Source organism: Pholcus phalangioides, unplaced genomic scaffold, assembly GCF_987345545.1.
Source record: "Pholcus phalangioides strain wild (caught in Gottingen) unplaced genomic scaffold, Ppha-v1.0 ptg000011l_1, whole genome shotgun sequence".
Classification (NCBI taxonomy): Eukaryota; Metazoa; Arthropoda; class Arachnida; order Araneae; family Pholcidae; genus Pholcus; species Pholcus phalangioides.
Window position 1 is genome coordinate 3,346,183 of NW_028301604.1, and position 13,463 is coordinate 3,359,645.

Sequence of the window (13,463 nt, forward strand, 5' to 3'; positions counted from 1 at the left end):
AGGAAGAAAACAAAAACAAAAGAAACCAAGCAAAATAATGCAGATTTTTGTACGTTGTATTCCAAGTAAATAAGAAAGTACAATCCTGCACAAACCATGCATCATATATAGGCATGTTTTTTTTTGCAATTTTGAAATAAATATACGATTGATTCGCAAACTAAATTTTCTATAAATAACTAAAAAAATTCTGGGATTTTCATATGAATTAGCCGGCGAAAATACAGGGTTTTAGGTACAGGATGGGAGGAGGGGATGTTTGAGATTGGACGCAGATATTTTTCCGCCAAAGGAAACAGCAATCTGCGATTACAGGTCTGGAGTGAAAGATTATAGGAAATATATGAGAGGGAGGAGGATTATATTGGACAATGTATTGAATGCTTGGGTGAAGCCTCAACTTTACGTCCTGGTTGATGCAGTTTGATTACCAGTACAGTATAATCCTATACACAAATCATGCAGCACTTACCTCACAAGTTATTCCAGAACAGCATATGAAAAGTATTCACAGCAACAAAAGAAATGTGCATTCTCCTAACAGCTTCAGGGTGTAAAAATATCCACAATTTTGTAAGTAAAGTAAAGTGCGATTAAGAGTCTTTTAGAGCTTAACTCTTAAAGGCAGCTTTATATGTAATCTGGTTTTATAGCATGCCGTTGGAAAATGCTCAATACTTTTGTGATTTCACTGGAGGAACTTTCTATTTTGAAGAACAACTTGATTATTTTTATCTTACCATGTCTTTTTTTATAGAATCCAAGTATAAAATTCATATTTTGTTACCCAAATACGTTTTAGTTATATACATGAATCAGAATTGCATTTTTATTAACTTCGATGTTAGTCATAGAAAAAATGAGATTAAAGTAAAAACAAACACTCAAACATGGCTTGGAAATTTTACATGTTTCTCTAAGAAAAGGAAAAGTAAGATTTATTCAATATCTTTTTTTTTTTTATGAAATAGTTAATCTTACCTTATGAATACATTTTATCCTACCTCTTTTAAACTGAATAGAATAAAGTAATCATGAGGTATTTTCTAGTTTCTCTCTTCAATATCTTATTTCGTACATAATGAACTGAACCCTCTCATTAAAAGTCGGATGTTTGCTTCACTGCATAATACCAATATATGTAAAGAAACAAACTGTAGGTCATTTTCTACCGAACTCGGAGAAAGCCAAAGCTGAATTATGGTACTAAATACATTTCTTATTTTAAAAAAAATCCAAGCTTAACTAAAGTATAAAAATTAAAATAGAACGTTAGATAGTTCTCAGATTAACTGAAAATAATGGTAAAACGGATTTTATTCACAGGAGAAACAATAGCTATGTCGTGAGTATTTCAAAACGAATAAACAATGAAGAAGGAATGTACAGGGAAAAAGGAAAGTCCCTACATATACCGGAATAACTCGCGAACCGTTGATCCTAGAAGCATTCTATTTCCAATTAAAAAAATGTCCAAATAACGTGTAAACTTCAGATATGTCATTCAAATTTCAAGGGATTGTATAGCTATTAAAAAAAATTAACTTTTTATTTGTTTCCCTGTCCCAAAAACCCAACCAGAATGTAATTCCCTGCTCCTTTTGAGCCCAAAAAAATTTCCACGTTTTTCAAGTGGGATATTTGCTGAGTTATTTGGATTCGCAAATCGCTTAAAATGGCGGAAAAACAGAATATGAAGCAAAGAATGAGCCTGTTAGTAAGAGTTTATGTGGCTCTTTTCTTAATTTTCAGCGATTTTCGAATTCAAATATCTAACCGAATATTACGCTTAAAAACGTGGATTTTTTTTCTTAGGCTCAGGACAAGACAACTTTTTTATTGGGTTTTTCAGGCCAGGGTCACCAGATAAAAAGTTATTTTTTTTTATTTTGATATCTATACAAACCTTTGTAACATGAATGGCATATCTGAAGTCCACACGTTATTTGAATACATTTTTTCAACTCGAAGAACGATTCTAGAATAAACGGTTCGCGAGTTATTCCAGGATGAAGGGACTTTCCAATGCATCCTGTATATAAAAGCAAATATTAATAGAATGTATTTAAAACGAAAAAGAAATATGAAAATATAAATGATAACATTGAAATGAATACGATACATGTCATGGAATAAGTCCTTGATAAGTGTTTTTGTCAAAATCTCACTTGAAAAGAAAGAATGGTAAAAGCGGCTTACCTTGGGGGCTGAGAGTACCGACGCTGTGCCCAGGAAGCAAAGGTGCATGCTGCAAAGCCAGCTGGTGGAGCTTGGTCAACTGCAGAGGGAGAGGGAAGGAGGAGATGTGAGGGTGGGTGGAAATTTTATTTCGCCCCCTTGTACCTACCATTATTTATGCATCATGGGGGGCCTTTTCATATTAACATCAAGTAATATCACTGAACATAAATCATTCACACACACTAGACATTGACGTATATCCGGAACGTGAAAGCTATATATACTGGGTATTCATAGCTTACCGTGTACTACATCGGTTTTCCATAAAGCAAGGACAATATCAGTCTCACCCGTTGAGAAATTTTATTTCTAAAATATTAAAACGATGCATATACCGGGTAATTACTTAATTCCCCTTGCTGTATTTTATCGGTGAACCATGCTTACAGTTAGATAAAGTATCTAAATAGCGTCTAAAACTCTGATACGTCATTAATGTTGCAAGGACTTGTGTAGTTATTTGAAATGAAATAAAAAACCTTTTATACAGACAACCTGTCCTGAAAAACCAAATTAGAAAGTAGTTGCCCTGTCTCTTCTGGGGCCAAAAAAAAAAGACCTTCCATGTTTTCAAGCGCAATATTCGCAGAAATATTGAAATTCAAAAATCGGAGAAAAGTTGAGAAAGAACATCAGAAACTAACGCCAACGCTTCTTTCTCTTATTTATACGGCTCTTTTTCACATTTCCTCCGATTTGTGTAATTCAATATCTCTGCGAATATTGCACTTAGAAACGTGTAAGTATTTTTTTGGCTTCAGAGGAGAGACAGAGCACAACTTTCTGATTAGGGTTTTTTAGGACAGGATGTTCGTATAAAAAGTTTTTTTTAATTTTATTTTAACAACTATACAACGCCTTGCAACACGAATGACGTATCTGAGTTTTACACGTTATTTGGATAATTTTTCTAATTGGAAGTACGTATGTCTCTAGGATAAACGGTTCTCCAGTATTTGACAATTCAACATAGGAAAATGCAGTTACGGGAATTGAGTAATCACCCTGTGTAAAAAGGTGGAAATATTTTTCTCCTTAATTTATAAATAAACCGATGCATTTAGTAGATCTTTAATATATCCAGCAAAATAAAATTAAAGGAATGCGAATTATCATCATTTTAGGAAGATTGATTGCTTGAAAAATACTAAAAAATGAATGATATTCGGAAGTGCTTATTTTCTGTATGCGTATGGAGATTATGTTTTCAATATACTTTTTCAATTATAATTGCCAGCTATATATACTTTCAATAATACGGTATAAACATATGTTTAGAATTTTATATCAATATTAACGTTTGATTAGTTGGGACTGAAAATGTTTTTAAAGAATTATGTTATTAGCTATCGCGTTGTGTATTAAGTATTTTGTAGAAAAAGATTATGGTGTTGATCTTTAAGAGGTTCTGAAAATTATTCAAACCATCGGATAATTAATTATTAAGTTGTATTATTATTAAATTACAAAATTATATGGAATAGAAATTTTCCTCCGAATTTTTGGTTATAATTTCTCTCCTATACATAGTTCTAAAAGAATGTATATAAAAAGAGTCTTTTTCGTAATGACATTGATATAAAAATTTCTCACAATGGTCCCCGTAAATCAGTAATCTTCAAGATTTTTGAGCTTTACATAAGAAAAAAAAAATTCTATAGGTTCCTAAACTAAAAATATATTTGAATCCCATAACGACAGTATCCATCCTAAAAATATGAAAAATGGATAGGCTTAAAAGAAATCGATCTTTTGGTTTGGAAAAAATAAAAACTCTCTAAGAATAAAATTTAAGAATATATCGAATTTGAAATGTTCGAAATTTTTTTTCTGTATCCGTCAGATGAAGTCCATAAAAGATTTTTTTTCCTGAAACTATGTTATAGGATACCAAAGAATTCAAGTTTATTAACCGACATCACAGTATACAGGGGGATAAATAGGAGAAGTGTATGTGTGGGGCAACATCTCTCCTGTCTTATTGACAGTTCCTACACCAGCCACCATTGGAAAAGAAGGGGAGAGAAAAATCGAAATATCCTGGTCGATATCTTCTCTCGTACAAGGTTTAGGCGTTTGCACCGTAATTTTGGAGAAATTCCAGGCTCATACCCGTATATTATACTCTTCGAAACAAAGGCTGTGGGTTGTCACCATAAATCCTACGATTAGAGGACGTGATAAAAGTACTCAATCGAGAAACTATGAAGGGGTGTGAAATTCTACCACAATTCTCAGTTCTGGTTACGGATACACATGTATTACTCCTATTACTACATAGATATGACAACTTGAAATACCACTGTATTTCCTCCAAATTGCAAGTTTCAGCTATTTGTTTTTGATTAAGTTGCTAAAAAGGTTAAGCAGGATGTCCTGTAAATCCTAATTCGGTCTTTACCTCATCACTCGTTCCCCGTTCGTCGTAAAGGTATAAGTATGATTTGAAAAATGTGTTCAGAAATCACCCTGGACCGGTTTTGAGAATAAAAATACAGTATGTCACGAAATAAAAAACCTAAATTGTTATATTGCCCCCCTGTCGCCTAACTTCCAGTTAAAAAGGTGTTGCCCTGTCTGTCTTAAGGCTAACAAAGAAAATTTCACGTTTCTAAGTGCAATATTCGATGAGATATTTATATTCAAAACAAGTTGGGGAAGAACAGCATGAACTAACGGATAATGCTCCTTTCCCTCATTTATGCTGTTCTTTCCCAACATTTCTCCAATTATTGAATTCACATATCTCGCACTTAGAAGCATGGATATTGCATGGATATTTCACCGAATATTGCACTTAGAAACATGGATTTTTTTTTTGGTTGGCCTGAGGAGAGACAGTGCAACAATTTTCTAACTGGAAGATAGATGACAGAGGGACTGTACAAAAATTTAGATTTTGTATTTTACGACACATCGTATTTTCACTCTCGAAACTGGTACAGTGTGATTCTTGAGCGCACTTTGAATATTGCTTCGCGAATATTGCAGTTAAACACATTGGATTATTTTGTTGTACTCGGAAGAGACAGGGCAATAACTTTTTGATTGGCAATTAGAAGACGGGAACCGAATAAAAATTTAGATTTTCTATTTTGTGACACACTGTATTTTTACTCGCAAAAATGGTACGGGATGATTTCTGAACATATTTTGAGCGCTTTTTTAAAACATACCTCTACGACGCACGGTGGATGAGGTAAAGGACGAATTAGGACTTATAGAACACCCTGAATAAATATTGTATCCAGGGGCGTATCTAGAGCTCGCTGTCACGAAGTGTGGTTTCACAAATCGCTGAAAAATTAGTCTCTAGCATGTGATGATCATATGTTCCGCATTTTGTCCCGTATTTTCCGTGACAGTCTGGTTTCTCTGTTTTTTTCCCCCACGTTTTTTTAACAATGCCACGCTTTCACCCGTTTTGTAGTCGAAGTTTTCCTGAATTTATTGTTGCAATATTATCATATAAAGTTCCGAAAATTTCATGAATTATCGCACTTCGCTTGGGGGGGGGGGTGATCATCCCGAACAACCGCCCCCTTCACCATAGAACCACCACTGGTTGTATCATTATTTAGGTAGCCAAATGACATAAAAATGTCACATATCGAGAACAATGTGAGAAAAATATTTTATAGCGTGGATGTTGTGTAAACTTGTTTCGTACCGTGCCTTTTGCAGTTTGAATGAAACGAGTGGAGAAATAAGAGTAAAATAAGAAAAACCAAGATTTTTATACAATTTTTGATAGTGGAAAAATGTATTACCAAAAATACATCGTAACTAGGTGATTGCAATTTTTTCCCCGTCAACTATAAAGAACTGTATTTGATAACAACATTTCCGTAATTATAAATTTGTTAAATAAATTGATGAGTCTTATTCTCAATTAGTTTCTTCATTTACTCACTTCATTGGTATATGTTTCTTCACTCTTGTTTTGATGCGTTGAATCAAATTACGAAAAACGTACTAAGATTAAAAGGCGCTTTTTTTTTACGGCGTTGTAAAAAAATTTAGGAATTGAAGAAAAATGATGATTTAATGTAAATCTCAAAATTTTGCAAAATATTACGCTGGGATGATATATTTGTTAAAAATATTGTCTGAAAAAAAATTTGAAGATTCACAATGCTATTTTGTAAATTTTGCTACTTGATTATACAGGGTGCCCTGTAAGTCCTAATACGGCCTTTATCTCATCAACCGTTCATCGTAGAGTTATGGTTCCAGTTTAAAAAATGCTCAAAATGTATTCAGAAATCATCCTGTACCAGGTTGAGAGTGATATTACAGTGTGTTACAAAATGACAAATCTAAATTTTTATACGGTCCCCATGTCTTCTAATTTTGCCAATTAGTAAGTTATTTTTTGCCCTGTCTCTTCTGAATCAAACAAAAAAATCCCATGTTTTTAACTGCGATATTCACTGAGATATTTGCATTCAAGAACCGGAGAAAATTTGGGAAAGAACATCATAAACTAACGGATAATCCTTCTTTCTCTCATTTGTGATGTTTTTTCAATTTTTATCCGGTTTTCGAACCCAAATATCTCAGCGAATATTGAAGTTAAAAAAAATAATTTTTTTGATGGGCTCAGAAGAGTTAGGGCAACAACATTCTAATTAGAAGTTAGAGAACGGAAAACGTATAAAAACTTATATTTCTCATTTTGTAACACACGGTATCTTCACTCTCAAAACTGGTACAGCATGATTTCTGCATGCATTTTGAGCATTTTTTAAACTGGAAACATACCTCTCTACGACGTTTTTTTTTTTTACTTTTTTCTCGCATGGTTCTCAAATTTTTACACATGCGAAGTTTCTACTGGTACAAGAAAGTTTTATATCGTTTGAAATTTTCTCTGAAGGCATTTTTTGTTCACATCTCAGTCTAATGCTATTCTTTCCCGTCGATCTGTTATAGAAGACGGCCGTTCTCTGTTTCAAGAAATTGCTGACTTTTGTCGCATAGACCCTTGTTAATATTCTTCCTAATTTTGCGAAAAGTGAATGCACACATCCTTTAAAGCAAGGTTTGTAACTTATTCCAGAGGTTCCCAAATCATTTTAGTCGTGGACTCCCCGGGAAATCTTGGGGTCAGCCATGGACTCGTGGATCCACGGAAATATTGTTGTCTGACATGGACCTCCCATTTATAACAGCAGAAACTACAGCCATCAGCGAGAATGTTCTCGAACAATGAAAGGCATTTTATCCAGCAGGGTTGAATAAATTCCATGCGCTATGTCGCCATGGCGACTAAAAAATTGGTATTGGTGCCTAAAATTTTCTAAGTGTGATTACTAAATTGCAGGCTGAGAGCAGCACAAAATGTTTATGTATTTATAGCAGCTTATCTGTCAACATGAAAGAGGGTCAGTATGCCCTGAAAAAGTAAAAAAGAAGCCTTATTTTTTTATACATTTTTCTTTGAGTAAAAATGACTTTGGCGCCTAGATTTTTTTGCGATTTGACCAGTATTAATAAATGTGATGCGATGGCAATGCAATCTACAGGAATGCAAAAGAACTAAAACAACGTTTCATATCCTTATCCGAGAGCTGTGGGAGCAAGTAAAATCATAACAATATCACTGCTGCAGTCCACCAACGTTGCAGCGGTGCTTTTGCACGTTAATTTAATTGAAAAAATTCTTTTTTATGCAATTCATTCATATTACTTTTTTTAACTTACTATTAATTTATTTTTATAATTCTACAGCTGCTCCGTGGACCCCTATTAAAAAAGCTGTGGACCTCAGGGGGTCCAGGCACCCCGATTTGAGAACTGCTGCCTAATTCTATGAGACAACCTTTTCTCTCGCCCCATAAAAAAATTGAACATCACTGAAAATGGCGACATCGTAAGATCTTTGAAGCTCCTAAATGAGAAACGCCAATATGCAAAAATGGCGAGAGGCGTACGAAAAAGTGGCTGTAAACGTTTTTCCCAACTGCAAAATAACTATAATGGTGGAAAAAGCATTGCTGGAAACTATTTATGATTTTTCTAATGATTTTTCAGATTCAATTCTCCAGATTTATCATCTCTACTAAAGATTTTAAAAAAAGTTCGAACTTAATTGTTATTTATTGCATAGAATTGACGTTTTTTCCACCACTGTATCTGCGTAGAAGCCTTGCTTGTGCTAATATTTACTGACTCAAAATAAGTAACCAATAGAAAATATGCTCCTCATACGATTAAGAAAAATGAATTAAATCCTTCGGCTCAGGAATATATCCTAATCTAACCCCATATACAATTATCAAAGTTACGGCTTATAAATAAATTTGTATAGTGAGCAAGAGGGACATTGAATTGCCAATTGGTTTACGCAATCAATGGAGCTTGTAGTTTCCAGAAATTGTTTGTCGACACGGTAATTAAACTAATACAAACGGAGTTACACGCAGCAAATTAAACTGCATCGATAGACTGCTTCCGGCCAACAGAACTTCGAATAAGTTGAAGACCATACGAGGAACAATCCAACTCTGATAATTTGCTATAATGTCTTTACTAATTGGTTGCTTTAAGTGCATGGCACTAGTTAAATAGCTTTGAGGCAACTTCACATTATTGTAAGAGCGGAACTATATACTTTGGTCGTGCATGCATTTCTATGGACAATACGTGACTACAGTACTCGAATTTAACAATTCATATAATCTCTTCATGTGTGTTTGACGTTTTCTGGTAACCTGCATATTCATTTTAAATTGAACATGTGACCGAATCATTGAAAATGACTTAACTCTATTTTACTAGCCTTGTTTAATGTAGGATATATTCTTTACTATCTAAACTTTCTATACGGTTTGTAGAATATATCTGAATACGTCAAAAAAACTGTTCATAGCCCATAATACAGGGTTAGCGTAAATGAATGAGAGAGAGAGAGAGAGATTTAAAAAATTTACATTGTGAAAACTATTACACATGTGAATCAGTAATACATAGAAATGAAGAAAAACATTCCAAGTTTTTTTCCCAGTTACAAATGTTTGATGTATAAACCTTTCACACGACAAACATCTAATCTGTAATCAAGTTCATTCCACACATTTTGCAGTTTTACACTGTTAATGGTGCGTAATGCAGCACTGTTGCGTTTTTTTTTAGTTTAAGATCTTTGATGTAACGCCATAAAATCACATGACGTAAGATCCGGGGATCTTGGTGGCCATGTGAAATCATCGTTACACGCACATCTAATTCAGCGCTGTGGAGAGAAAAGCTCCTCGTTTAAAGTAACTATGAACATCCAAGGTCCGATGGGTCAAAAAATATTTGGAATGATTTTCTTTGTTTTTATGTACCACAGATTATATTATTTGTAATAGTTTTCGAATATAAATGTTTAAAATTGGGTGATTGATTTATGCTAACCCTGTATTTTATTTCTAATGAAATATTTGGAATATCATGAATTTTTTTTGAAATTGCTCAGCTATTTTTCACTGCACTCACATCACTCATCGAATTTTTACAATTTTTATACCCATGTTATCTACGACTGTATACATGCACAAAATGTGAATATTGAATGGAATCTGCAAAAGACTATAATATCTAACATATCTAACAAATACAGCTTTTCTAGTACTAGAATTTTAATGTGTTTACGAGATCAGCTATATGTTCAAACTGACAAAACATGTTTCTTACTAGAGACTGATTATTTGTCTCTATTCTCAACTGGTTAGCAATATAAACGAATACAAGAACTATGAAGTCTTCCTTATTTGCGAATACCCATATTCACAAAAAAGAAAAATAAAAGAAATCTGTCAGCAGAATAACAGCATACAAACTGTTCTACAACTAAACAAAACAGCTAATTTCTGCTTATTTATGTTCGAGCTCAGCGTTCGTATTCATTCTCACGCATGCCAAAACAAATAAAAAATATACAACATGGTTTATTATAAAATATGAAACTACGATGGCAATACACACAGCAAACAAATCGCATATTAAAAAAAAAACCATCTCACCCATAATTAATGTTTTAATTACTATCACTATTTGTAAAGTGATTTTCAATATATTTTTGTTTTGATTAAGTAATTTGGTTTCAAGGTATTGCTTGTAATTTATTTTAATGAAGACGTCGTGTGTTTTATGTTCATCGGAAAATTTTTTATAGGAGTAGAAAAAGTTTCTGGTCTCTCGTGAAACCTCCACAGGAAATCGTAAACTTATTTCATCTGATTTACACTAAACCCTCGATATATTTCCATGCAGCTGCGGCATAACTACACCGAAACAGCTTGGAACGTATCTTTTCGAAAGGAATATGTGAATTCCATGCAAAAATACTCTCTAGTAAAATGAATGTCATGATATCATAGTCAATAAAATGCGTTATGTTTCAAGAACAGAGATCCATTAAATGGATATCAACGGAATCTAGCAATATTTTGAAAAATATATATATTTTAGAAATTCAAATCAATCTAATCAGCATGCGGTAGAGTAGGTAGGGATGGATTGTTTTGGGGCAGGAATGAATGCATAATATCGGCGTCGAGGGTGGGATGTTGGCATTTGGGTGGGGGTTTAAAAATGTTTTCATATAGTATTACCTGCGGATTCATCAGCTCCACACCTTGACACTGTAAGAGAAAATGTTCTGAGATTTTACGGATAGAGTAAATGTGGAGAATCATTGAGAGTAATTGCATGAAACAAATGCGATTGCCTTATTTCTCTTCATATTCTTATCTTATTTCTCTTTCGATCCGTAACTACGAATATATTTGAATAAACACTAATATCGGAATATTTCCGGCGTTCGATGTTGCATCGATTTGCTCATCTGAACACAATAAAGAAACAATCCTTAGCAGAACGTATCCGAGATTTCGGAACGTTGAAACACAATATTTTTCGCTGAAATAATACACAGAGTTGCTTGATGTAAATTTTGAATTGTGAAAATTCATAATATTGTTTACGAAAATTATTATTATTCATAATTATTTACGAAAATCTTCTCAAATGTATGGAGAGTTGAGTGTTTTTTTCCTCTCTATGCATGGATATATGGAATAGAACGTTTTAGATGAAGCCGTTTACGTATAAAACAAGTTTAGATACATTAAATGCAGTTATACGGATGATGCGAACGCAAGAAAATGGAAAAATAATCATACACTGAAGCGCAGCAAAGTAATTAAGCAAATCAAAAATAACAAAATCTGATGCATAGAGCGCTTAATCTATATTTTCACCTCTCAAAGTTGGAGAATAAATTTTTATTTTTGCTCTAGCTCAGCGGAAAGAAATTATAAGGATATCATATTAATATGAAATTTTAATTTTCAAATGAATTAATCTATGAAATGGAAAACTACCATTTGTATTAAGGGAACTTCAGCATTAAGAGAGAAATATAAATACACGAATGTGCGATGATGTGGTGCATTTATGCTAAAAATATGAAAACTGATTTTAGAAAGGTTTTTTGCTTGTGGAAAATTTGTGTGTAGTTTATTGGGTCGAAATGAACCGGTCAAAGTCTGAAACGGAGAGTTGGCTATCAGATTTAAGACTGTTTCTCAGTTAATCTACAGTGTAGAGACGAACAGTTCTATAGGACTTCCACCGGTGAAAAATGCTTTGAGAAGATCACTTTTCTCCTGGCTGTTTCGACTAGTAGAATAGTCTCTATACTATCGACTTTTACTACTAGTGTAGTTTGTTTCCAAAGGACGGCAGTACGTGATGTTCTTGCTATCATTTTAATTATATTATTTTGATAACTATGCGATTTACTAGGCACGAATGATCAACCAGAACTTTTACGAGAAACATATTTAGTGGATGATAGAATGAGCTCGGTGAACAGAGCTTAGATTGGGCACTAAATGGAACTAAATTACAAATGTGAAGCTGCATTGTTAATTAGTCCAATGGTTGACACTTTCTCAATCTCACTGAATGAGCAGCAACACGTGAGGAAAGGACGAAAGAAAGTGGCAAGCCTGAATTTCAGCGAGGAAAAGAAATACCATATTCTATATGGAAACTTTTTCTAATTTATTTTAACAAAAAACAATTAGGTCGAAAATCAAATCAATTATGAGTTTTTGTGATTTCGTTGAAATTATTTTTTTCTTATTATACGATACACAACTTTCATGCAATGCAATAAGTCATTGCATGATCTATATACGTGTGCTAATTTTCAGATTTCTGTCCTTTTTTTAAATATTTTTACTTTTTTTAATTTAGTTGTTCATTAAATTTTGGAGGGCAACATATATGGATGAATTAATATTTGCAATTCGTTGATTTATCTTAAAATTGGCTGTATTATGGATGGGTTATTCTTGGATGGATCGCAGACAGAAATGGAACGGAGAAAGGCATGCCATACTACTAGTATAGCCAACGACAAAAACACTACAAACATTTTCTCGATATTTGTGCAAATAAGTTTCAATTTATTCATTTCGTAAGAGAAACATGCCATTTCTTATTAAAGTGAAAAACCGCATTGCATTAACTATAGAAAAGGCAATTTAAAAGTAGATTGATTGATAAAATTCAAAATACCGTTAGACAAAACAAAAACAGAATTTATCAAAGCTAAAGTAAAAATATTTATTCAGATATAACAGTTACGTTCACACTTATCCGAACAATTATAAATCAAATTCATTATTTAAATAAGAAGTATTTTGACTAACCTTCAAATTTCCTGGTCGAAACTGTGCCCAAAAGTCCCAAGGAAAGGATGCATAAAAAATTTGGTAAAAATATTTCTAATTTAATTGGAATTAAAAAAAAATTATATGTTCGGATAAATATGAATGCACTCAAATGATAATTTACATTAGAGACATTATCTTTTTGATCGTACAGTTTACTTGCTAGAATTATATGTCTTATTATTATTATTTTTGGAAAGAATCGATAAATTTCGTCGTTGAAATTCTTATGATACTTTTATTGGCTGAAAGCTGGGATTAACCCATTTACGATCAACCTAAAAGTCTCAAGTGATGCACACAAAAACATTCTGGTATATTGCATCACTAAATTTATGGATACTGTGTGAAAAATAATTAAAATCGTTTATTACAAAAAATATAATTGGTCCTTTTAACGACAAGTAACGTTAACGTATTCCTGTATTTCTCAATATTTTTCGTTTTTGAATATAATCGAAGAAAACGACATTTCATAATTTTTATTAT

General features: G+C 32.9%; 1 protein-coding gene across 7 annotated transcripts in view; it reads right to left on the reverse strand.

Moving 5' to 3' along the window:
* LOC149079953 (poly(rC)-binding protein 3-like) overlaps positions 1-13,463 on the reverse strand; it is a 423,390-nt gene that overhangs the window by 50,967 nt on the left and 358,960 nt on the right. For 4 of the 7 annotated variants that reach the window (XM_089238857.1, XM_089238855.1, XM_089238852.1 and 1 more), the window contains 3 exons: positions 12,954-12,974; positions 10,845-10,874; positions 2,200-2,278 (listed from right to left, as the gene is read on the reverse strand). In XM_089238857.1, the coding sequence (XP_089094983.1) occupies positions 2,200-2,278; positions 10,845-10,874; positions 12,954-12,974 (130 nt within the window). The remainder of the gene's footprint in view (positions 1-2,199; positions 2,279-10,844; positions 10,875-12,953; positions 12,975-13,463) is intronic. The other 3 variants (XM_089238858.1, XM_089238859.1, XM_089238856.1) reach the window with 1 other exon arrangement.